Below are 26846 nucleotides of genomic sequence, written 5' to 3' on the forward strand. Positions count from 1 at the left end.
CGAATCACCTGGTGGGCTGGTTCAGCCACATCTTCCTGGGCTCACGCCCAGAGTTTTTTCAGTAGGTTTGGTGGGGGGCCTGAGAATTTGCATTTCCGAAAAGCTGATGCAGTTGGGCCAGGGCCCTCACTTTGAGAAGTACTATGGTAGAGGCTTAAGAAGAGACAGAAAACCTCTCTACGCCACAGAGCTCTCATCTGAAATTGAAGGTGTTGGCCTAAGTCAACTGAGGTGCTCTTCAGGGCTGACTTTCCATGAATATCGTGTTGAACAGGTGACCATATACATACTTGTTCAAGCTATTCTCATTATCATGAAATAATTATTGATTATTATGATACCATAAAAATTTCCAGTAGGTTCAGTGCTCTGATCTATATACAGCAAAACCTCAGTAAATTAAATTCATTATAGAGTCACTCAGTGAAAAGCTTAGAGAATATTTTAAATAAATGCCCTTTTACTCATAATTTCAACTAGCCTCCTACAAAAAATGTTTCAAAGAAAAGTTTTCATTGACGTAGCTTTACAGAACAAATGAACGATTAGCATGTAAGGATTAGCAAATAACTAATGTTTAAAGGCCTGAAGTATGATTTAAACTGTTGCTTGACTAAATATGCACCTTCTCCCCTTTCCCTCAACCAATAAATATTATTGCATTTTAATTTAATACGGTGTCCATTCTCCTGAAACAGCATTGTTTGTTCTCGACATCTAATTTGACCATATAACTAATATGTTACAATTTAAACCTTCAGTCATTTAAATATTGCCCCTCTGCCCCCCAACAAATAATCTTATTTATACGTTCATTTGCTTAACTAGAAGTAGTCCAGGATACTGGAAGAGCTGTGATCACCATCCAGGGCTAGTCTTTGATCACGTGCTCTCCTCTGGGACCTCAGGCCCTTCCACTCAGAACCATAATGTTGAAGCGGGCTTACAAAGCATCTAGTCCACACCCTCGATCTGAGCCACCAAATATGTCCTCAGGGTACCACACCTAGGAAGCCCCGGCTCTGATGGACAGCCCAAGCTGCCAGGAGCTTTGAATCAATTCTTGGCACATAACACCATGTGTGCAGTCAGATCCCTCCATCAGTGACCCCCAAGAAACTGAGAACAGGTCACCCTTGGAAGCACGGAGCAGAGCCAGCACTAGTGTATTTTCACCTTTCCACCTGAGTGTGTTCACCTACAAAGGCTAATATTGTCATTCAACTGGGAATAGTCATAGGTGTCACATTTTTTAAAAAGTAAAATTATATCAGTATTATCCAGGAAATAATCATGCCTTCACTGGTCAGACTCCTTTCACTCTCTGAGCCTACCATCCCTAATCCTAGAAGTTTACTTCTCTTCATTCCTGGCCCATCTCTAGGGCTTTTGATAAAAGTCTCTGGAAAACTTCTAAACTGCATACACCAATATAGAAATCCTAAGGTCCAAAATCTTGCTTTGCCACTTTTTCATGTTTATAAAATTTCTCTCCTCAGCTAGATCATAGGCTTCTAGAAAACATAGGTTCTATTTTATATTTTGTGTCCCTTGTCTGCTGTGTCTGAACGGACAGCCAGGATCTGGAACCCCAAGTCTCCTTGCCAATGTCTGCTTGTTTCCCAAGGGACATATATATATATATATGGAAGAAGGACATGTTATATAGGGGACATTGCCTGCAATGTGTTCTCATTATAATTGGGTAAGTTATCAGCCAAAATCCTCATGGTGGGACTCCGCCTTGATGGAATGGCATAGACTAATGGGGAACCACTACTTTACCTCAAGGCTTAGAGTAGAGCTGGCCTCATCTGCTCTCTCCATACTTCCTGTCTTCCGGGGGCCACCCCGACCTCACGTTGCTTTTCAGCTGCGTGTCTAAATCCACCCCACCCGGTCTAGTTGGCCTTGCTTCCAAGGACTGAGAGTTGGAGTAGGGCGATCACAAACAAGATGGCAGGATGCAACAGGACCTAATAAGCAGACTGAGCCAGTATTTATACAGAAGAACAGAAATACAAATACCAAGGAAGATAAAAGGGACGAAAGATTGGCTGAAGGTAAGTCAGGATCAATCAAGGGATGATGATGTCCACCATCTAGATGATCCTTTAAAGGTAAACCAGCTAATTTTTCATGCACCAGCACTATGGTTCCCCCCTTTTTTTGGCTGAACCACACACATGTGGGATCTTAGTTCCCCCAACCAGGGATCGAACCCGCGCCCCTTGCATTGGAAGCACAGAGTCTAAACCACTGGACCGCCAGGGAAGTCCCAGAGCTATGGTCCCTTGATCGAGACACTCTTAACAGCCCTGGGTCTTTGGAATCCTGGCTGGACAGGTCAGCTCTGAGCCCCTCTTGGGGAAGGAGTGGAATAAGTGGGGACTAGGGATGGTGAGGGAGCAGTGTCCATGTTAGAAGCTGGGAGGAGCTGGGTGCCAGAAGAATAAAGAGCCTTTCTCCCTTAGGAATGAGCCTAATAGGTAGATCTTCACTCCTTTCTCCTGGACCCTCTACTGGTCTGCTTTGCTTCTCCCACTTTTTTTTTTTTTTTTTGCGGCACGCGGGCCTCTCACTGCTGCGGCCTCTCCCGTTGCGGAGCACAGGCTCCGGACGCGCAGGCTCCGCGGCATATGGGATCCTCCCGGACCGGGGCACGAACCCGTGTCCCCTGCATCGGCAGGCGGACTCTCAACCACTGCGCCACCAGGGAAGCCTACTTCTCCCACCTTTAACATTCTGACTGTGAAGCGAAAGAGAAAGAATCAAGTGGCCTTGGAGAAGTTAAGCCTCTGACTCTCGTCAGTAGTTCCTTTCCCACTATGCCCTTGGTTTCATCATTGACAGACAAGGAAGTGCTTGCTCTCCAAAGATGGAATGAAAGGCAGAGATCCTGGGCTCTCCCTAGAGCAGTGGGTCTCACCTTGGTTACATATTAGAATCAGATGGGAAACTAAGAAAATATTCTCAGTAACCAGGCAGCATCCGCAAGCCAATTAAATAAGAATCTTGGGTGTGAGACTCAGACACCAATGTACTTTAAAACTCCCCAAATGCGTCTAATATATAGTCAAGGCTGAGCACCACCACCCTGGAGATTAAGCATCCCTTCTGAAACCTGGTTGTACCTTAGAATCACTTCAGGGACTTTTAAAACTACTATTAAAAAAAAGAAAGAAAAACTAAAGACACCCCAGACCAATTAAGATCAGATCTCTGGGGATTGTGAGCCAGGTACAGTATGTTTTTAAGGTTTCTCAGGTTTTAAGGTTCCTTTGCGTGTATGTGGTAAACCATATACAACATAAAGTTCACCATTTTAACCATTTTTAAGTATATAATTCAGTGGCATTAAGGACATTCACAATGTTGTGCAACCGTCACCACTATCCATTTCCAGAACTTTTTCATCATCCCGAACAGAAACTTTGTGTCCATTAAGCAATGACTCCTTATTTCCCCTGGCCCCCCAGCCCCACTCTATTCTACTTTCTGTCTCTATGAATTTGCCCATTCTAGGTACCTTATATAAACGGAATCATACAATATTTGTCCTTCTGTTTCTGGTGTATTTCACTAAGCATATGCTTTCCAGGTTGTAGCATGCGTCAGAATTTCCTTCCTTTTTAAGGCTGCATAATATTCCATTGTGTGTATGTAGCACGTTTTGCTTTTCCATTCATCTGTTACTGGACATTTGGGCTGTTGCCACCTTTTGGTTACCGTGAATAATGCCGCTACAAATATTGATGTACAGGCATCTGTTTGAGTTGCTGCTTGCAATTCTTTTGGGTATATTCCAGAAGTGGGATTGCTGGATCATATGATAATTCTATGTTTAACTTTTTGAGGAACTGGGCTACCCTCATGTGATTCTTATGTGCAGTCAAGGATGAGGAACACTGGCGAGGCCAGCATCCCTGTTACGTCCTAAGAGAGTACAGATTGGTAGTTGGTAAATATTATTGGATTAATTTCTTCATAAATTGCATCGTAGCCCAATGCAGTTGTTAGTGTCACAAAGTCAAAAGACTGTCGGGGGCTTCCCTGGTGGCGCAGTGGTTGAGAGTCCGCCTGCCGATGCAGGGGACGCGGGTTCGTGCCCCGGTCCAGGAAGATCCCACATGCCATGGAGCGGCTGGACCCGTGAGCCATGGCCGCTGAGCCTGCACGTCCGGAGCCTGTGCTCCGCAACGGGAGAGGCCACAGCAGTGAGAGGCCTGCGTACCGCAAAAAAAAAAAAAAAAAAAAAAGACTGTTGGGTGGCTTAACATAGTTAGCATCCTTTTGAAAACCCCAACAAAGTGTCTCACGGCCATGAGAAATATCACGTCAACTGCAGTTCCTGCCTTCAGTTGAAATGTGTCCCCAGTGATTTGCTACTGCTGATCATTTAAGTATCAGAGTTTCTGATCTGCTTTGTAGATAATAAATGATTGGCATTTTAGATAGTAAATTAGACCTGATTCAAGACTTTTCCTATCGTAATGTTGTATCTATCATGATACCTGGTATTATTCCTCAGATACGTTTTCTTCAATAGGAAGGAGAAAGTGGCAGTGTATACAGGGGTGTGCTGTACACGGGAATGTCTTCCATCTCCTAAAGCGCTGCTAAACTAGCCACTGACAGCCTCATGGGAAATCCCTTGTATGTGAGGAGGTTTTTGTTTTGTTTTTTCTCTTGCTGCTCCACATGGTACTTTCTCCTCCACGTTTTCAGCCTTCCTTCTTGCTGCCAACAGAGTACTCACCACTCCCTTTCTTTGCCATAAGCAGAGATTGGATTTAGTCAACCCTGTACTCTAAGCACTGTAAGAAAGAATTAACAAAGATGTAGAACGCAATGGGTGTCCTAACTAGCTCATCTGTCTGGGTTATCTATGCTTTTCTTTGCCTTTGACTAAGGTATCTTGCAACTCCGAGAGATAGAAGTTGTAGAAAACTGATACTAATGCAAATAATTCTTGATTATAAATAGATAAATTCTGTCGGGGGAGGTTCAATGGATTTCCCTCCTCCACTGTGGAAGAAGTTGTTTTGCATCTATTAAGCTAATTCATCTCAGCTCCCTGCTGGGCTTACATATTTATCTCACTTTTGGATTCTCCTTTGAAGTGGTCACAACACCTTTCTGCTTCCCTCATTCACTAACGTGTTAACTAAAATCTTTGACTTGTATTCACTGTACATTCGTTGAGAGTCATGATTTTAACTTTCTTTTTGAAAAACCATCTTATCCAAAATCTGAAACACCAAAAACACCAAGTGTTGGCCAGGTTGTGGGCAACAGGAACTCTCATTCATTGATGGTGGGAATGCAGGACACAGACACTGTGGGAAACAGTTTGGGGTTCTTACAAAACTAAACATACTCTTACCCTATGATCTAGCAATCACCCTCCTTGGTATTTACTCAGAGGAGCTGAAAACGTATGTCCACACAAAACCTACACACAGATCTTTACAGCAGCTTTATTCACAGTTGCCAAAACTTAGACACAACCCAGATGTCCTTCAGTAGGTGAATGGCTAAACAAACTGTGGTACATCCAGACAATAGAATATTATTTAGCACTAAAAAGAAATGAGCTATCAAGCTATGAAAAGACATGGAGGAATCTTAGATGCGTATTATTAAGTGAAAGAAGCCAATCTGAAAAGGCTGTATGATTCCACTTATATCACTTTCTGAAAAGGGTCAAAATATGGAGACGATAAAAAGACCAGTGACTGAAAAGGGTTGGGAGGGAGCAGAGATGAATAGGCAGAGTACAGAGGATTTTTAGGACAGTGAAAATACTCTGTATGATACCTTAATGGTGGATACATATCATTATACATTTGTCTAAACCCACAGAACGTACAACACCAGGATGACCCCTAATGTAAATTATGGACTTAAGGTGATTATTACGTATCCGTGTAGGTTCACCAGTTGTAACAAATGTACCACTCTGGTGGTGGATATTGATAATGGGGGAGGCTGTAAGTAGGTGAGAGCAGAGGGTACATGAGATATCTCTGTACCTTCCCCTCAATTTTGCTGTGAACCTAAAACAACGCTAGAAAAAATACAGGCTTAATAAAAACAAAACTAAATGAAAATCATCCCTTAACAGTATTTGGCACAGAGCCTGGCACAAGGTAGGAATCCAATTAATATTTGTGAATGAATGAGACAAGTAAATGTAATCTCTGCCCTGGATGATTCATCATGAAGGAAGGGTATGGAATATTAATGCAATGCTTAGCTGTTATTCCCAAGTTGAAATTGAAATGGGAAAATCCCCCCAATCCTTTGAGAGATGGCGGCAAGAAGGGGCAGCAAGGAAAGTGGAGAACCTTGTGTCAGAAAGTGGCTTGCGTGGACTCAACACAGAGGCTGAGTCGGAGGCCACAAAGGGTGATGAGCATGGAATAAGGTGGGAGACAAGGAATGTCATTTAAGTCACAGGACTCCTGTTTCCTTTCCCTCTGTTGTATACAGATCCCAGGACCTCTGGGTATTCTCCTGCACTGGGCCTTTGAAAATCTGTCCAGATATAAAATAATGGCATTCTGGCATTTTTGGTTAGAGTACCAACTCTAGTCAAAACACGTAAAGGAAAAAAGAGCTATGGGTCAGATTCCAGATGTGTGAGTGTTTTAAAGATGACATCAATGGATTTCTATAGAATGAAACCACAGGCTTCCTGCAAATCGTCTGGATTCACAAAGCCCTATGTCACTTTCAACTAAGGAGGAAGAACTCCCAAGTATATTATCCGTAGACATGCATGAACTTTCAAGGGGCATTTAAAAGTCAGATCTCCACTCTGTTTTTCTCCTATCTTTATAGAAATGTAATGGCTGATATAGAAAAGGTACGTGACTTACTGTTTATTTTTTTAATATTTTAATTTTACTGGAGCATAGTTGATTTACAATGTTGAATTACTATTTATTATGTTTTTCCAAAATTAACCTGGCAACTTTGAGAGTACTAATAAACTCTGCACCTACTTCTCCCAGACACTTTCTATGTGTACATATAGAAATTATCTCTCAATTAATTCTCATAGCAATCATTTGAAACAGGTACTATCATCTTCTACTCTTTACAGATGTGGAAACTGTAGGTGAGAGGTTAACTTGCCTAAAGTCACACCATTAATGACTGGCAGCATCAAAATTCAAATTCAGGGCTAACTCTAAAGGTCACATTCTTTCTACTGTACCATTAGCCCCCATAAGAGAACCACAGGAGTGAAATTACATTAAAAAATATTAACATTTGAGGGCTTCCCTGGTGGTGCAGTGGTTGAGAGTCCGCCTGCCGATGCAGGGGACACGGGTTCGTGCCCGGGTCCGGGAAGATCCCACATGCCGCGGAGCGGCTGGGCCCGTGAGCCATGGCCGCTGAGCCTGCGCGTCCGGAGCCTGTGCTCCGCAACGGGAGAGGTCACAACAGTGAGAGGCCCAGGTAACGCAAAAAAAAAAAAAAAAAAAAAAAGTAAAAAAAAATATTAACATTTGATTGGGAGGAGAAAAAGACCAGTCATAAAACGTAATTGTTAGTCCAAGGTAGAGGCTGGAGGGTGACGGGTGAGGTGAATGCATAGGATATAAAATTGCTAGGTGAAAAACAGGGCCCTGACTCGAGTGAAATGAGAGAGGCACTTGTCTTGAGGCAGAGAGGAGAAGCAGGGGAGGGGGTGGGAGGGCTCTGACATCATCATTACCCAGCTGAGCTGTACTGGCTAAGATGCACCTGGTCAAATTGGGAAGGATACTCACAGGGTAATGAATGAGCAGGTGCACAAGCAAAAACTTGTGTATAGTACACTTAGAAAAAAGTCCCTTGAATCTCAATTTTAACAGACTACAAGACTAGACTAACAAGGACCAGACCAATAAAGACCAGAAGACTTGATTTCCATACTTGGTACCTGAAGGTAATAGACTAATATTTGTTCACCGACTGAGGACAAAAGCAGAAGGCACTAGAAGTAATTGGAAAAGGTTTACCAAGGTCAAACCGAGTATGAAACAAGCATTTGCACTTGTAAGAATAATGCTGATAAGTTGGCATTTATTATCTACTACTTGCTAAGCAGAGCTAAGTGATTTACATACATCAACTCCTTTAATTCTGGTAACAACTCTATATATACTATATTTTCAGTCCCATTTTAATAGATGAGGCAGAGAATTAAGTAACTTATTCAAAGTCATAAAACTAGAACCCAGCAGATCTTCCTGGATCCAAAGTTTGTGCACTTAGCCATTATACCGCATTCTGAACTCTGAACTTACACTGGATTAAAAAAAATCACTGGATAGTGACTAACTGTGCTAGAATGTGGTGGAAGCTGTGTGGAGCTACCACCCTGAAAAAAGGTAGTGAGAATTTGGGTGTCCAAATTATTGCTACAGAAAATCCTGCTGTCCCGTGTGATGAAAAAGTTAATGCCACCAGAAACTGGACCAGGAAACCTTCTGTCTGGGGGCTACCTGGCTAGTCACACTTTATAAGTTACTTGCTCGCTTTTGTCCCAAACTATCCTCTAGTTTTCAATGGGGCAATGGCCTCGAATATCGCTAAGAGCGGGAGAGTGGGCTCAGGTGCGACTGCATTTGTTATTTCATCTAATCTGCATCCTTCCAGGGAAGGACAACCTCTATAAATCTGTCTGCTGTGATTTATGAAGATTCTGGATGGCAGTCTGACTCGGAGGAAACCAGGTGATTCCTGCTAAAAACAATCATTTCCAAGATCGAATTAGGTTTAAATACACCATAGCCCAGTTTTGTTGTTGTTGTTAAAGTCTAGGCACAGATTTCAGGCAATTTCCACTGAGTATCTGGATCTCTAGCACCACTTCCCTTAGCAATGCCATACACATCTAATCCTAAAACGAGGAAGCCTCCGCTGAGGCTGCCCAACGCGGGTGCTGGTGGCGTCGCCGGGCACACGCAAGTCACTGAGTCAGCAGAGCGCGCCTCTGGAGGAGCGGACCCGCCGGCGATGGAAAGCCACGTGCTCCCCTCCTTGGCGTGAGGCAATCCTCCTCCCACAGCCTCGGGAAGCCCCGACGCCACAGGCTTCCTCGCCATAGTGGTGCCGCCCGACCGTAGTTCCTCCACCGCTTCCTCCTCCAGCTGCCACCACTCGACCCTTCCTGCTCAGCAACGACTCCACCTCCCACCCGGGCTTGAAGCGCGCGCCTCGCCGCGGCCCAGAAGAGGCGGCGCGAAGGGCGGGGGGAGGTGCGCGGCCGCGCGCACGCGCGCAGTGGGCAGCCCCGCCCCCGCCCGAGGCCCCGCCCCCGGAGCCGCTACCGCGGCCAGCGGGCCCGACTCACCCAGGCAAACCTGCCTCTGCGGGGCGGGAAGCGGCGCTTCCTCCTCCGAGCACGGTGCAGCGCCGTCCAATTAGTCCTTCCGCCCCTGCCTCCGCGGCGCCGCGACGAGCGAGGGGGCGAGCGGAAAGTGCGCGATGCGGCCGGCGGGAGCAGCGGCTGTCGCGGGGTCGCCGGCGCGGGACATGTCGCTGTGCGGGGAGCTGCTGCAGGCCCCGCCGCCCCTGGCGTCGCAGCCGCCGGCGGCCGCGCCCTCGGGGCCGGCGCTCCCCGCAGCAGCCGGCGTGACCCTCAACCGCCTTCCGGAGCCGCTGCTGCGGAGGCTCGGCCGGAGCTTGGACCGAGCGCCCGAGGGCCGGGGATGGAGGAGGCTGGCCGAGGTGGCAGGGAGTCGGGGGCGCCTCCGGCTCAGGTGCGGCACCGGGGCCCGGGGTGGGGTGGGGTGTAAGGGCGGGGCGGGGTCACGTGGGGGCGTACTTGGGCGGGGGGCGCGCGGGGAGAGTGAAGTGGGCGCGGGAGAGGGAGGGCGGACGCGGCGATGGGTGAGGTTGGAAAACAGCGGGGCCACTTGAGATGGTGCAGGGGCCGCTGGGGGTAAGGAGCGCGGAGGGAAGGAGGTGGGAGAACTTAAATAACCTTCCAGACAGAGAGCCTGAACCCAGGAAACTCCTGGGAATGCAGAGATTCGTGGTTGGACACCGGCAGTGCACACCCTTTTCCTACTCTCCTCCCCTTTAGCTGAAAGAGAGAAATCGAGGTTGACCAAAGAGAATATAAAGAAAGCTATCTGGAGACCATTACGTTAGGGCGGTAATTCCAAAAGATTAAAATACACAGACCTAGAAGACCTAAGGGACGTTAGGAAGGGGACGTGCAGGTAGATAATGAAGGTGAAGGGTTTGAGGTGCAGGAATTCATGAAGGTTTTAATGTAGATGTAGAGAGAGAAGGATAGTGGGAAAGAAAGAAACTAAACTCACCGTCTTCCTCCATCAAACCAACTTGCCAGGTTTTCTTCCTGATTTCACCATGAACATTAAACCATTTTCCTATTACCAGGCTTGGAACTGGGCTTAAGACTCTCAGGACTCCTTTACACTCTTACGAATTATTGAGAACCCCAGAGAGTTTTTGGGTTTTATTTATTTATTTATTTATGGCTATGTTGGGTCTTCGTTGCTGCACGCGGGCTTTCTCTAGTTGCGGCGAGCTGGGGCTACTCTTCGTTGTGGTGCGTGAGCTTCTCATTGTGGAGCACGGGCTCTAGGCACGCAGGCTTCAGTAGTTGTGGTGTGAGGGCTTCAGTAGTTGTGGCTCACGGGCTCTAGAGCGCAGACTCAGTAGTTGTGGCGCACGGGCTTAGTTGTTCCGCAGCATGTGGGATCTTCCTGGACCAGGGCTCGAACCCGTGTCCCCTGCGTAGGCAGGCGGATTCTTAACCACTGCGCTGCCAGGGAAACCGCCCCCCCCCCCCCGCCCGAGAGTTTTTAACGTGGGTTCTATATGTTACATACATACAACATATACTGATATTTACCATATTAGAAATTAAAATCAAGAATTTTTTAATATTTAAAGAGAACAATTCATTACATGTTAACAGAAATGACGTGTTTTTGTGGAAGAACAAACTTTTCCAAAACAAAAAATTTAGTTAGAAAAGTGGCATTGTTTTACATTTTGAAAATCTCTTTAATGTCTTGCCTTAATCCCAGAGAACCGGCATCTTTTATGTCCTTCTGCACTCAGTCTGTTGCACTGTCACAGGTCAGGTAACACTGGATATGCCAATGTCCATTCTTGAGAGAATGAATGAAAAAAATAAATAACATCTTAGTATTATTATGAAAAGTCATTTTGACCTTGGGCATCCTGTGAAAAGGGCCTCAGGAACTGCAGTAGGGCTTCCCAGACTACACTTAGAACCACTGCTCTAGATCACTGTTACGATTTGGGTCTGCCTTTGAACCCCTTAGCAGTTTTTTTAACTTCTCATATAACCAAACTTTGTCTTGTACTATAATTATTTGTACACGTCTTTATAAACTCCTCGAGAACAAGAGGATTTAAGATCCTATATGTTATGCATAGAACCTATCTTAGACACTCTATAAATAATTTTGAATTGAGAGGGGAACCATTCATTCAAAATTAAGTTTTTTGAGTGCCTGATCTTTGCAAATGTTTCAGAAGATAAAACGATGTCAGATATTTAGCTCCTACTTATAAGGGCTTATGCAGTAATAGACTGTTATTCTGAGACAATCACAAATAATATGTTAGAGGCTATGTTGGGTGTGAATAATAACAGTGGGTTTTTATCATTTATTAATCAGTTAATATATATAACAGACAATGTATTAAGTATTTAATTCTCACCACAACCTTGAGTTTCAAAGAGTTTGAGGTTAAACCAGAATAATGATGATTTGGGATTATTTGGCTGTTCAATGGAGTAATGATGTGAGGATGGAATCAAGAAGTGGTAAATTTGCAAAGTTGAGCAGATGGCATACTTTTTTCTTTCTTTCTTTCTTTTTTTCTTTTTAATTTTTTGCTACTCTGCACGGCACGTGGGGTCTTAGTTCCCCAACCAGGGATCGAACCCATGTTCCCTGCATTGGAAGCACAGAGTCTTAACCACTGGACTGCCAGGGAAGTACCCCCCCTTTTCTTTTTTTTTTTCTGTTCTAGGAAGAATACATTGTGCTTTTGGCTGTGCAAAGAAAATCCAAGATACATACTATTATTCTAGGTCCATAGATTTCCGAATTTCTAGACTTACAATAACATAAACAGTTGTCTTCTTTGTGGGCAGGGGGCGGGGTCAGATTACCAGATCTGTGATTGGTTAATTTGTGAAATTAACTACTACTCTAGTTAGGGAAGGCTCTGGCCTTTCCTGAAGAAGGTTCTCCTGAAGTGAGCACTCCTATTTGGCCATGAAGGAGGGAGAACATCAGTAAGGCCCTGTCGCTGAAGAGGCATGGCTGATGGAATCTAAAAGTAGTGGATACCTGACATCAGGTGTTCAGTTTTCCTCCCTAAGCCTTCAGTTAAGTTTTGTTAAAGGCTATAGAATGGTATTAGCTTTGTTTGAGGAACTAATGGAGAAGTTTGAGACCACTTCTCTGGTGAAGGTAGTATGGAGAGAGGGCAGTTGCCCAGCAAGAGGAGACAAGCAACAAAGGGCATGAAGTTGTGGAAGCTGGGGATTTCAGGGTGGGAAGTTTACTGGGGACAGATGAGTTTGGCCAGCCTTCCAGGATGGTGAAGGTTAGCTCAGAGTAGGTTAGTTGTGCTGGGGAAAGTGGAGGCCACCCTGAAGGTTGGAGAACTGGAGAACATTAAGCTCACATACCTGTTGAGATCAGAAGAATTAAACTGACCTAACAAAAGGTTAGCCCTGGGAACTTGGAGGCTGGGGAGTGACAACTGAGGGGGCAAGGTAAGCTGGCGGTGCTTTTTCTATTTAAGACTAAAACAGTGATTTTAAAACGATTTCATACCGATGGCAAAAGAGCATCTACAATAGTAAAAGGTCCGAAAGGCATTTTTCTCTAGTGTCAAACACAGGAATTACAGTGAATCTAGTCCAAATGGATGACAGTTCCCACGAGGATGTGCAGTGCTTTCTGCAGAGTCGCTGGATTCACAGCCCTAAAATCCCAGAAGTTTGCCTATTCTGTTTCTTTTCACTTTTTTTCCTCACTCTATACGACTTTCCTCAGACTAGGTAAGAATTTAATAAATAAGCCACAGGAGTTCCTTCTGAACTGTCCCATCAGGGATAAGGAGTGTTTCCAGATGGCTATTGGTGATTCAGGATAAATCCTTACATATAGTTTAGTTTCCCAAAACATGAACATGTGGGAGTGCCCTAAACAAACTCAGCCCTAGTTCCATTCCAAACTGCCTGAATATTGAATGCCCTTTGCTGTCAGTGTAGATAAGCACAGGTTCTGAGTGTCTTGCCCAAGCAGGGTGAATTCTGCGGAGGCTTGGAACGTTCGAGCCCCAAAGATGGCAGAACTTTCAGGAGGCTCTAATAGTGTGTAAATTCCATGAAGGAGGGAGCTTAGAGATGGGGCTTTGGGACCAGGGAAAACAGTCAGCCACTGCATACTTGCTGTGTAGAAGGTGCTCTTTTAGCTACGGAATCCTGCCCTTGAGCACTTTATGATAGGAAGGTTTCCTCCTGTCCCTACCTCTTCAGTCTCTACCTCTTCATCTTTGGATTTTTGGAATGCCCTAGGGCTTAGGCTTTGTATCTCTTTGTCTAGGCTCCCTCACCTAATCCCCACCTTGGCGTGATCCTTAAGTCCTCCTAGCTTTACACATACTTAGGTTGATTACTCTCAGTTCATATCTTCAGCCCATGTCTTTGCTTTGAACTCCTGGATTCATTCGTGTAGATCTCCTCTTGAATGACTAATAGACATCCTAAATGCAACACGTCCAAAACTTAACACGTCTTCCACCATAACCTCTTTCTCTTGCAGTCTTCTGCATTTCAGTGAAGGGCAACTACATCTGTCCAGGTGCTGAGGCCAGAAACTTCAGAGTCATTCCTGACTCCGCTTTTATATACCACATCCACTGCATCAGCAAATCCCTTCTGCCATACCTCCAGTATGTGTCTAGAATCCTACGTCCACTGCGACCACCCTGGTCCAGGCCACCATTATCTCTCACCTGCATTGTTCCAATGGCCGCCTAACTTCTCCGCCTCCTGCTTTGCTCCCATCCCAGTCTATTCTCAATATAGCAGTAAGAATCTTTTAAAACATTAAATCAGGTCTTATCCTCCCTGTGTTCAAAACCCTCCTATTGTTTCTCCATCTCAGAGTAAAAACACCAGTTAACTACCAGTGAGCTCTTGGAACTGATATCCTGTTAGTGTCTCCCTCCCTCTCTCAGCTCTAGTCACACATGCTTTCTTGCCCTTCCTTGAAGACAGTAGGGCCTTTGGACTTGCTGTTTGCTCAACCTGAGATGTTTTCCACGGATGAACCACAAGACAGGCTCCTTTACCTCTTCAGGTGTTTGCTTAAAAGTCACCTTCTCACAAGAGAATGACAAATATCATATGATATTGCTTATATGTAGAATCTAAAAGAATGATACAAGTGAAGTTATTTACAAAACAGAAATAGACTCACAGATGTAGAAAACAGACTTATGGTTACCAAAGGGGAAAGGAGGGAGCGATAAATTAGGAACTTGGGACTAAAATATACACACTACTGTATATAAAATAGGTAACCAACAAGGGCCTACTATATAGCAGAGGGAACTATACTCAATATCTTGTAATAACCTATAATGGAGGAGAATGTAAAAAAGGAATATATTTGTATATTTATGTATAATTGAATCACTTTGCTATACATTTGAAACTAGCACAGCATTGTAAATCAACTATATTTCAATAAAAATTTTAAAAATAAACAACATTGATTACATTTTTTTTAAAAAGGTCACCTTCTCAGTGAGGTCTTCTCTGATCACACTACTTAAAATCACCCTCTACGTCTGCTCCAGCCTTACCTATCCCCCTGCTTTGCTTTGTTTTTCTCCAAAGCACTTAGGACAGTTGGATGGATGGATGCACAGGTCTCTGTGTGTGTATACATATCTGTCCCTCTCCTGTAGAAAAATCCAGGAGGATGGGCGATTTTGTTTGCAGCTAGAAAAATACCTAGAAAAAATGGTTGTCCTATTTTAGGTGATTAATAAGTAGTTGTTGAATTAATGAATAAGGATTCTGAAGTGTAAATGTACCAAGAGAAACAAAAGAATCTAAAAGCAGTGCCATGGTTTGTACCCTAAAAGTGTATAATATCAATATGTTCTATTTGATTATACATTTTAAAAAGATAAATATAGGGGGTTTTTTTAAAGCAAAGTCTATTTGTTTCAGTAAGAAAGCAGTCTTTTTAATTAAATCAGAAATTTCAAATTAGAGCTGGTAGAAACCACTTCAAAGCACAGCCTGACAGGAATGTAACTAAAAAAGGAAAGAAAGAAAAGTTGAGTATGTATAAACATCATCTTAGCTGAAAGTCGGTGCCCATGTGGAAAATCAGTAAAAGGAAAGAAGAGAGGGCACCTTGTTTTTCTCCAGTGCCTCTTGTTTTGGAAGAGAAGTCGTTGTCTATTTCAATTTGATCTTTCTTCATTTGGTGGGGGGAAAGTAAAATTGTTTTTAGTTTTCTCCATATTAATATAAAGATTAAAGCACCGTTTGGTTGCATCTGACAAGACGGCATCTTAACTTCATGTATCAGATCTTGATAACCTTTCTGAATCATAAAAAAAATAGCATACAGCATCCTTGTTTTTATAAATTTCATATTATAATTATTTGAAAAATGGGTAATCCTTATATTGTGTCTAATACCGGTCCCTTGGGTATTCCAGAGACTAGTAAAAGAAAATTGTACAAAATATTGTAGCAGCACCTTCTGCTTTTGTTTTTGCTACCATTGCAATCACCATTATTTCATAAAAGAAAGGACACTTTGACACTTTTAAAAATAGGAAAGATGATCTTAGGGTAAAAGACAGTCTTATTGTCCTTACCTTTATCAATCTGCCGTGGACTTCAGTTTGTGCTGCCAGCGTGTACAGCCCAGAATTGGGAACGGTTGATCTGTAATGTGATTATTGACATTTAACAAGGATAGACTATTGAATATACAAATTTAGCTAGAATACCTAGAAAAGAATACCTAGTGACTGGAGGCTTTGGAGGACACTATCTGGTTACCAAAACAGTAATAACTCAAAAACAATTTTTTAAAAAATTATTTTATTTATTTATTTTTGGCTGCATTGGGTCTTTGTTGCGGTACGCAGGGGCTACTCTTCTTTGCGGTGCGCGGACTTCTCATTGTGGTGGCTTCTCGTTGCGGAGCATGGGCTCTAGGCGTGTGGGCTTCAGTAGTTGTGGCACATGGGCTCAGTAGTTGTGGCTCGCAGGCTTTAGAGCACAGGCTCAGTAGTTGCGGCGCACAGGCTTAGTTGCTTCGCAGCACGTGGGATCTTCCTGGACCAGGGCTCGAACCCATGTCCCCTGCGCTGGCAGGCGGATCCTCAACCACTGCGCCACCAGGGAAGTCTCTCAAAAACAGTTTTTGTTTGTTTGTTTGTTTGTTTTAGTCATAGATAGGTAAGCTTTATTCCAACGTCTACATAAAAATGAGTTGATGTCGAACAGGAAACGGTTTTTCCAAAGGGTTAAAGTCTATCACACAACAGAACTTGGTCCTTTTCCCTTTAGTTTGTCTCTCAGTTGAGTTGGTTGATGCATCATTATTCGTGTCCGCCCTCACTAATCATTTTCACCACACACAATATCTAAAAGTCTTCGGGCGGTACTTCCCATTTCTCTGGAGATCTCTTAAGCTGTTTTCAGTTACAAGAGATGGGCAAGGTTTTTATCTGTTCTCACTCTACTCCACCGGAGCCAAAAACACATCCCTGAATTCTCTTGTTCAAATTGTGGCTGTTGGCAAAGCATTCAAATGAAGAACTTAATGCTAACGCACAAAGGACACAGTATAATCTCTGTATAATAGTGACTTCGCTTCAACCTTTTCTCATTAAAGAATTATTTTTATTATCTCTCCACAAGGGAGTTATAAAAAATACCTGTAAGAACATTGAAAAGGCTCTTAAAAGTCCTGGAATGAAAAATTCTGCAGTATAAATTACGATACATCGTCTATGACTTGCAAATAAGAATAAATTCTACAAGCTAGAATTTCTGAATGATTTTGATAGGAATTTACCAGAAGGAGCCAGAACATCAAACCTTAACGATTTCCTGTTTTCATCCCAATTGAGTTTTTGAAAAGCTGTATAATCTGTTGACAGGCACAATCCACACAGGAACTTGCTGCTGCCACTGATGATGAAATCAATCTGAAGGACAGAGATTTGTATGCTGGACGCGCCAGGCTCTTCCATGCAACTGGTTGAAGTGGTCTTCTCTTATTTTTTTCCCTTATGTTTTAAATAAAAGTAAATATACATATGGTAAAAAATTTAAATGGTACAGAAAGATCTAAAATAATCAGTAAATATCCTTTTCTCTCATAACCTAGAAAATCTGGTGTCTTCCAAATCATCAGGCGTATGAATAATTTGCAAAGCGAAGTCAAACTTGGAGTCTCTTCATCTGAAAGTTATTCTCAGGACTTTTGGAATGTGTTGATTCTGTCATGTATTACCTCTGTTACAGAGGAAAGCCATGCAGTCTTATTCTTCTTAAAAAAAACCTAATTACAAAAGCAACACACACGCTCTGCTCAGAGACAGCAAGTCCAGGCAGCACCTTGTACTCCGTGGATCTGGCCCTAGTTACGGGCAGAGTCCCTGGTATCATCCAGAGTCATGGGCGGCAGGAGCTCAGCCGAGCCCTTCCTGATGCCTCGGATCCTCCTGGCCAGCGGCACATCCTTCGGGAACAGAGTGACACGGCCGGCATGTAAGGAGAGGAGATAGGCATCCTCAAAGAGACGAACTAGAAACGCTTCTGCTGCCTCTTGTAGGGCCAGCAGGGCCTGGGTTTCCCAATTGAAGTCCACACCACGAGTGAATTTAACACGTATTTCTCTTGCCAGGCGGCAGAAGGGGTTCTTCCTTTAACAACAGGTGTGTGCTCTTCTGAAGAGTTCGGATCTCCTTCAGAACCCGATGTCTCCGGCGAGCAAGTTGACGGGAGGAAGTGCCTAAGGATGGGCCCGGCCGGAGTGGGGTGGGGGGGGCGGGCGGCGGGAGCCGGGCTCGCGGCGCGCCTCCTTGGGGCTTCGGGCTTGCGGATCCGGCGGCGCGGGCCCATGGTTGGAGCTCAGGGTTGCGGACCGCGGCTCCTTCTCGGCCTTCCGGGTCCAGCGGCAGAGGCTGGCGTCCAGGGTCAAAAACAGTTTTTAAGGAAAAGCTAAAACAGTTTTAGAAATAAGCGAAATTAGCCTTAGTCTCCTTTTAATATTCCCATATTTTTATTGCATAATAAGAGCTAGCTTTTATTGAGTGCTTATTATTTGCCGCACACTGTGCTAAGTACTTTTTACATGGATTGTCTAATTTAATTCTAACAATACTGTGAGATAGAAGATTAGTATTGAAGTTATTTTGGTTGGATCCATTTTCTTCATGAAATAACCTACTTTATCACAGAATTATAAATCTTGGGTGACCATTATATAAATGCTGTGGCAGCCTTTTACTAAAACTGATCAAAATGAATGTGGACTAACAATATTTTAAGTCGTATGAAAGCTTGCTAACTAATCTTGGCTCTGCCGCAGCTGTGGTACCATTATGTTTGACCCCTTCCATCCAGGCTTCCAGGCATTTCAGTTATAAATAATTCATATGGGCAAGAAATTTTAGGTATTGAGGGATTTTAAAAAGATATATATATATATATATATATATATATATATATATGATAGGGTGTCTGCTTGCAAGGAGTACTGTTATCTAGTTGGGTAAAGAAGACATGCTTGTGAAAGAAAAGCTCATGATTTTAAGACAAAATTGTGTCGAAACATATAGAACAGGAGTCTGCAAACAACAGCCTGTGGGCCATATTGAGGCCACTGCCTGTTTTTGTATAGCTAAGAATGTTTTTTATATTTTAAAAATTATAAAACAAAACAAAAATCAAGAAAAGAATATGCAGCAGAGACTCTGTGGCCCGTATGAAGCCTGAAACATTTACTCTCTGGCACTTTACAGGAAAAGTTTGCCAACTTCAGCTATCCAAGATGAGCATCATTAGGAGACCGTGTCTAAAGGGACAGCAAGCATTCGTAATGTAAACCGTTTTCCCCACCACGCAACAACTTGCTGTGTATTCTCTACAACACCCATGACGGGGCCAAACACATAGCAGGCAGGTCATAGTGAAGAAAATCTGTTGACTTGAATTAAATTTGTTGTTTGCAGTTGTCTAGACTTGGAGCAGTGTTGTCTTAAGGTCCTGGAGCCTGAAGGCAGCCCGAGCCTGTGTTTACTGAAGCTGCTGGGTGAGAAAGGCTGTACGGTCGTGGAGCTGAGCGACTTCCTGCAGACAATGGAGCACACTGAGGTCCTTCAGCTCCTCAACCCCCCAGGTACGTGCTTCCCGGGGGCACGTTCTCCAGGAGTTCATGGAGACAGACTCAGAGGAAAATATCTCATTTGACCAAATGAATTGTGTTAAGTATTTTTGAAACATGTGAACATATGGAGCCTCGTTTTCCCCCCCAGGGTGAGACTAAAGAACACATAAAAAGCAAATACAGTGTATAAACATTTGTTGGATTGTCTTCCAAAAAAACAGCTATAGAAGACATTTTGGGGACAATTGGAATAACTTGAGTGTAACCTGCGTATTAGACATTAGGGAATCACCATGTGATGATGGTGCTGTACTTCCATAGAGGAATGTCTTTATTCCAAGGAAGTGCATGTGAAAGTGTTGAGGGGAAAGGTTTCTATAACTTATGTTAAAATAGTGCAGCCAAGAAAGTAAATACACACATTTATTTATGTATATGAATGAGAGAAAGTGTAACAAATGTTTATTGTTGAAGTTTTTTGCCAACATGGTGCTTTTGAAATGTTGAGTAACTCAACCACATGATTTTTTTTTTCCTGAATATACCAATATTGTGAGGTTGCTCACTTCCAAGGTCAGATTTGAGGAACAGGAAACAGTCCCACCTTTCCACAACTGTGGATGGAGTTGGTCAGTTACCATGACGTCAGCAGGAGGGACCATGTCATCCAAGTCACGTGATGGCAGCGGCGCTGCAGACCTTCTTTCTTGGGGGCTTGGGGAATTAGAGACACGTCTTGTAGTGATGTACTGACAAGTACACGTAGCAGAAACCCCAACTCAAGTTGGTGTAATAAAGGGAGCATGCTGGTTCCAACAGAAAAGTCTTGAAGCAGGTTGGGCTTCGAGAAAGGCAGGGGGCAGCCCTGTTTCCAAGGAGTTGGATTTTGTCTTTGCTCTTCCTTTCTTGTCATTGGCTTCCTCCCAAGGCTGACTTTCTACCTAGTCATGGGATGTCTACTAGCTGTTCCTTGCATTAATCTTCGTCTCAGCAAAAAGCGTAGGATTCCCTAATAAGCTAACTAATTTTGGCCACGTGCCTGTCCCTGTACCTGTCACCAGCCAGGGAGTTGGAATGTGCCAGTTCCCCTGGCTTAGAGCCAGGAGTGGAGTGGGTTCAGTTAGCTTTCCAGAAACCTCATGGATCGCCAAACAAAATTGGATGCTGAGCGTGTAAGGGGGAGCACCTGAAAAGTCTACTACAAATGGAAGGGACCCTGGATTGTGAGCCAGGAAATCTGGACTCTCAGGTTATCCCTGGCTCTACCAGGCCTAGTGTAGATGAGGAAGTAGGTCCTCTATAAACGCCTCTCTTGTGTTACCCACTGTATCTGATGCTTGACAAATGTTTCTCAGTGCCTCTCCATACAAGAGGCCTGGGATAATGCAGATCCCATCTAGATGCAATTGCTTTCTGTCACCAAACAGTAAATTATTTCTTCAGGTGACATTTATTAATTTTTGTATCCCCAGTGTCTCAAAAGTACCCAAGAGTTGTGGCAATTGAAATCTGCCAGTCTAGGGTACTCAGCCTCTAAGTTCTCAGACTTTATAGACTTACCGGGGCCTCTAAGGAACCTCTCTGGGAATTAACTATAACTTTAATATCTCATTACGTTTTTCAATAATTGCACTTAATTACTCCACCGTTGTTGCCAAGTCAATAAAATGAGAGTCAGTGTTCTCTACCTCTCAGACTTGGAGGAGCTGCTGAGATGATGCTGTGTTGAGTTGCATCTAGGTGACCACGGAGGCTGCACACACATCTCATGATCTGTGGTGTGATCACTGGCCTGAGATCAAAGGTTTCCAAGTTTTCACAGTTTCCCATGTATGAAACTGAGCTTAACTGAAATTGAGTCACATGTTTATTTGTGTGTAATGATGCGCCTGGAATTTTTAGCAGTATTCTCTGTTTTGACGTGATAGGCCAGCAGCGAATACAGTGCCATCCTGATAAACATCAGTCATCTTCTTGGGAAAAATCTGTTTCTGCTCTTTGTGTTTCTCTCCAAATAGTAGGATCAGCGCTTCACCGTCAGTGTCCCCTGTGCAGATCGTTCCGATGTTGGGCCAACGGGCTTTTTCAGTTATCCCCTGGGACTCTTTCGTATTTGAGGGGAGAACAGGAAAAAGACAGCAGTTTCTACATGACCACTTATGCACTATTTCTGTGAAGTTTTATGTCATATTAGGCATATCGTATTCATTAGCTATATGGTATTCATTAGAAAGCAGTTGTTACTTGAATGTTAATTATTGATTTAAGAGGAAATATTTGGGGGTCTAATAAAACTCAGTAATTTACAATTAGCTTTCTACCTGAATCTTACTTGGATAATCTAAAACTTACTGTATTTACATACATTAGAATATAGAAATATAAGAATTTGAGAATAATTTTTATATTTCAATAAAGACATTGAGAATAAAAACTACTGTAATTATATTAAGAATGCAAGCTCTGATAGAATCAGCTAGATCTGGGATTTTGCTCATTCGATCAACATTACTGTATTCTAATACTTCTGCTATTCCAGGCATTGTGCTTGGTACTATGAATTAAAACAATACTTCCTGCATGTCCAAAATTCATCGTCTAGTAGGGGAGACAAACATGTAACTCATCACGTCCAGTACAATCCTAAAAACAAGTATATATTAAATCTCGTTTTTCCTTCTCAGTGTATTCCTGAATCTTGGTGAAAATAAAAGGAGGAATAATCTAACATTTTCTCTCTTTTTTTTTTTGGTAGCGCAGTTTCATAAGAAGACATTAGTTCTTATTCCACAAAGAGCCTGATGACTTTTATCTGATTGTCGTTATAGAGAGCTCTGGTTTTGGGTGACTAAGATGCTGTGAACCTCTGAACAGGTCTTTCAGGCCTAAATACAAGGAGAAGGGGAAACTTCAGATTTATTTTAGTCTGATTTTGTCATATTCCATCCCAGTTGTTTGTGGGATGACAGCCAGAGATGGCCATAGAAGATGGCTGTGGTACAAAGTTTCTTGGATGTCTTTGCTTTGGTGGCTCAGAGGTAGCTGGGGAGGGTTCCCCCATCTCTAACTGGAACACCTGCCTTGATCAGGAGCCAACTTCAGTGGTCCCTCATTTAGCATGAGGTCTAAGCCAAGGGTAACTCACCCCCAAATTCTTGTGCTCCATGGGCTCTGACACGTAATATATTTTTCAAAAGGTTGTGGTTTACTGTCTTCTGCTTTCCCTCCGATTGGGCTTTTCCATAGCACATGGGTTGGCCAGCTTGCCTCTCAGACTGGTCTTGCCTGCCCTTTGTTAGAGAAATGGCTTATAATTTTTATGGATGGATGGTGTCCATCTGCATTTTCCAGCTCTGACTCCTTGTTTCCCTACTTTTATTCCTTTGGTCATTTCAGTGGGAATTGAAGAGGGGCAGGGTGTTAAATGAAGTTGCTGAAATTGTTTTGAACCAGAGGTCTGTAATGATTTTTTTAGACCTTTATTTATTTTTTTATTTAAGGGTCAAAGACTCTGATCTCAAAGCAACCAAAATTGGCATCTGTAACCTTGGCAAATACAGATAAACTTAGATGTGCCATTTGAGATGTTTTTGTTTTGAGTGAAACCATTTGAGTGCTGACTAGTAGCCTCTATCGACTAGAGTCCTGCACATCACGAGATTGGTTGCCAAGGAAGCCGTGCTCTGACCTGGAATCGGCTAAGCAGAGGCTAGACAGTGGGGGATGTTTAGAGAGAATTAACACGTTACACGTGGCTTTCATTAGATGGATTCCCAAGGTTCTTTCTGCTCCAGTTCTGTGATGCTGCCATTTTATTTCATTCTTGTATGAAAGGAGCTTGGCTGCGCATACATTTCAGAAGTGCTGGCAGAGTCATGTGATTTCACTGACATCTTTTCCATTTTTCCCCACCCCTTTTTCATATCAATTCATCTTTCTTCTTTAATTCCTTGTACTATACTCATGTTTCTGGTACCAATTGTTTATTACTTTTATTGTCTCTAAGACAAGAGCAAAGATAGTTGAATATTATTCTTTCGTTTCCAGGATAGCTTTACTTCACATTTTATCTTCGCAATTCTGTGAAAGCCCAGAACAGTACTATTGTGAACATTTAAATTTTATTTTATGTTTTATTTTACTTTTATTTTTTTAACATCTTTATTGGAGTATAATTGCTTTACAATGGTATGTTAGTTTCTGCTGTGTAACAAAGGGAACCAGCTATATATATACATATATCCCCATATCTCCTCCCTCTTGCACCTCCCTCCCACTCTCTCTATCCCACCCCTCTAGGTGGTCACAAAGCACTGAGCTGATCTCCCTGTGCTATGCGGCTGCTTCCCTCTAGCTATCGATTTTACGTTTAGTAGTGTATATATGTCCATGCCACTCTCTCACTTCATCCCAGCTTACCCTTCCCCCTCCCTGTGTCCTCAAGTCCATTCTCTACGTCTGAGTCTTTATTCCTGTCCTGCCCCTAGGTTTTTGGATTTTTTTTTTTATTTAGCTTCCATATATATGTGTTAACATACGGTGTTTGTTTTTCTCTTTCTGACTTACTGCACTCTGTATGACAGACTCTAGGTCCATCCATCTCACTACAAATAACTCAATTTCGTTTCCTTTTATGGCTGAGTAATATTCCATTGTATATATGTGCCACATCTTCTTTATCCATTCATCTGTCGATGGACACTTAGGTTGCTTCCATGTCCTGTACATTTAAATTTTAAATGCGAGCACACATTTATGTGGAAAAAGAGATGACCAGAAGTTATCATTTGGCCAAAATCACAGTTGGTTATTGACAAAAGTAGTATCAGAATCCGGGTCTCCTGACCCTGACCTGAACTCAATGTCATTTCAATAATACTAGGAAGTTTCTGGATTGTTTGGGAGGCTTAGTTATGGATTACTACCTCAATTCTCTCTTTGACCCACAGACTTCCATTTTTTCCTTCTTGCCAAATTAAAAAGTACTCAACTACTAGATCTTACTTATAAGGGACTCATCTTGTTCCGTGAACAACAGAAATTCCTGAAAGCAAGATATTAAGAAGTGAAAAGAGGCAAAGATCGTATAAATGGGAATAAAATGAAAGAAGAAGAGAGCTAGAAAGAGAGTGGTGGTGAGGGCTGGAAGGATGGGTTTCCACGCCAAGGTGTTAAAGGGAGTTGTCGATGATGTAGAAGGATGAGGGGTGTGATGTAGGAGACCAGGTTTAGCCACAGTAGATGCAAATGTAAATTGACCTGTAAGAGGAAAGTACACAGCCAGTACACTGGTTGTGTAATGAGGGGAAGTTGTTAGAGGAAGAGGAATGGTATTTATTCTGGGACTCTCTGGGGTGCTTTTCAGTAATAGTTTTGAAATGTTCAAAATAACGTTGAGGGAGAGTTTTAGATGGAAGATGATAGAAAATGTTTTTTGGTTCATGGCCTCTGAAAATGGATGCGCTGTAACATACCCAATAGATCTGTTCCTGGAAAAGCTGTGAATTACTTCGCTAGTAACTGCATTGTAAGAGAGAACAACTCAAAGGGAACCTATGATGAATCCTTTTGTCAGGTCAAGAATCACCCTAATTTATCTGTTTAGTGATTCCTGCAGGGGTTGTAGTTTTATTGTGTAATGTCTTGAGCCGGTTGCTCTACACAGGTGTACACGTGTTGAAAGCACAATCCCCGTGTTCCATCAGACCCAGTCAGATTCTCTCCGGCTTACAGGAAATCAAGTAACCTCTCTGACTTCTTTGCAGATGTTATCTGAAAATAGGCTCGTTTGCCAGGAAGCTGTGCATTCAACCTTTAAAACAGAACTTTCGTCTGCCTTGGTACACCGTCCAGAGCTCTGTGTCATCTTCCCTCTTTACTTTGTTCAGCACATTCTGCCTAGTGGGCGCTGCGCGAGGGTGGTTAGAGGTGACCGTGGTTCCCTGTCGCACACGAGACAGGGTGGAAGGAAATATGTGTGGTTAAGACACGGAAGGTGTTGTGACTTCTCTCTGTGCTACTCACCAGGGCGGGTTCCAAATCACACTGTGCCTTTCAATTCTCAGTCTTTGAAGCAGTAGATAATAAAGACATGTCTTTGATTGCTTCTCGAAGACTTAGACTACTAAAATTGTTGGTACAGGACAGATGTATCAACTGTGAGTTTGAATGTCTGTTAAAAATCATTCAGTCTTGTCTCCCACAAAGGAAGCTTTTAGAACATCCTGGTCACATGGGCGCCTTCCTCTGAAGTCATTCATTTCTTCGTAAGACCCTCTAGAGAGAAAGCCTTTCGGTTTCCTTCATTCTCATCTCTTGTCTCTTTGTGTAATAGCAGAGGCTCTTGGCCACAGTACATTTGGAAGCACTGCCACGGCACAAGACACTGCACGGTGCCTGACAGCCTCCTTCCAGTAAGAGAGGCTCACTGTGGCAGAAGATGGGATTAGCATGGGAGATGCATTAAGAACCATCAGAAAATGATAGCTATGTGAGGTGATGGATGTGTTAATTAACTTGATTGTGACAACCATTTCACAAACGTATACCTATACTGAATCATGTTGCACACCCTTATATATATGCAGTTTTTATTTGTCACTTATACCTCAATGAAGGGGGAAGGAAAAAAGAACAATCACTGGGATAACCCAAGGCTTAAAAGGGTTTTAAAGCCCAAGAAACCTTAGCTCTGCATCCTGGTTCTGCTGTTTTACAATGAGAAAAAAAGGAATCTCAGAGAAGTTAATAATTTACACAGGGTAATTTGGATGACTTTCTGCAAATGACGTAAGTTCATTTTCCTCATTGTAACATAGATCTAGTTAATATCTAACTCACGTGATTATTTTGAAAGAGATCAAAGTGCTGGGCATATGGAAAGCAGCCAGTAAATTGCCGTTATAGTAATTTTTGTTATTATTATACACATTCGTTCAACAAATATGTGTTGAACACCCACCGTTTCACATATACCAGGCACTGTTCTAGGCGTCTGGTAACCTGGTGGCTGAGACAAGAGCTTCTGTTTTAGCAGGTGACACAGATAATAAGAAACGGGACTTGGGGTGATTAGTGCAGTGAAGCCCACAAAGTGGGATGAGTGTAATGCTGGGTGGGAGGGGGGAGGTAGCTCATGTTTCCTGGACCAGCTGGAGACCTGGATGATGAGAGAGTCTGTCAGGAAACAGTGGGGGTTAGGGGGGAATCCAGCAGAGAACCAGGAGGTGGAAAGGCAGGAAAGAGCTTGTCTTCCGAAGGAAAGAGGCCCTCGCGGCTGGAGCCTGGTGGGCACGAGGGCCTCGTTGGCCATGTAAGGAGCTTGGGTTTCATTCTAAATCCAATGGGAGGTCAGTAAAGGGTTTTATCAGAGGAGTGACATGG

At 43.1% G+C, this 26846-nt stretch overlaps 1 protein-coding gene and 1 long non-coding RNA gene across 7 annotated transcripts in view; one reads left to right on the top strand and one right to left on the bottom strand.

Annotated features, from left to right (window-relative positions):
- The first annotated feature begins 9326 nt into the window (after positions 1 to 9326).
- The window catches only part of MALT1 (MALT1 paracaspase), a 59573-nt gene continuing 42053 nt past the window's right edge, over positions 9327 to 26846 (top strand). For 2 of the 6 annotated variants that reach the window (XM_033837803.2, XM_033837804.2), the window contains exons 1-2: positions 9327 to 9761; positions 19309 to 19475. In XM_033837803.2, the coding sequence (XP_033693694.1) occupies positions 9487 to 9761; positions 19309 to 19475 (442 nt within the window). In that variant the 5' untranslated portion in view covers positions 9327 to 9486. Of the gene's footprint in view, positions 9762 to 17229; positions 18010 to 19308; positions 19476 to 26846 lie in introns of those variants that run through there. The other 4 variants (XM_073790779.1, XM_019937130.3, XM_019937128.3 and 1 more) reach the window with 4 other exon arrangements.
- Positions 11037 to 26846, bottom strand: part of LOC109550291 (uncharacterized) — an 86181-nt gene continuing 70371 nt past the window's right edge. Inside the window, exons 4-5 of the long non-coding RNA XR_002176793.3 lie at positions 15934 to 16003; positions 11037 to 11147 (exon numbers count right to left, since the gene is read on the bottom strand). This is a non-coding gene — a long non-coding RNA (uncharacterized lncRNA). The remainder of the gene's footprint in view (positions 11148 to 15933; positions 16004 to 26846) is intronic.

Source organism: Tursiops truncatus, chromosome 13, assembly GCF_011762595.2.
Source record: "Tursiops truncatus isolate mTurTru1 chromosome 13, mTurTru1.mat.Y, whole genome shotgun sequence".
NCBI classification, from domain to species: Eukaryota; Metazoa; Chordata; class Mammalia; order Artiodactyla; family Delphinidae; genus Tursiops; species Tursiops truncatus.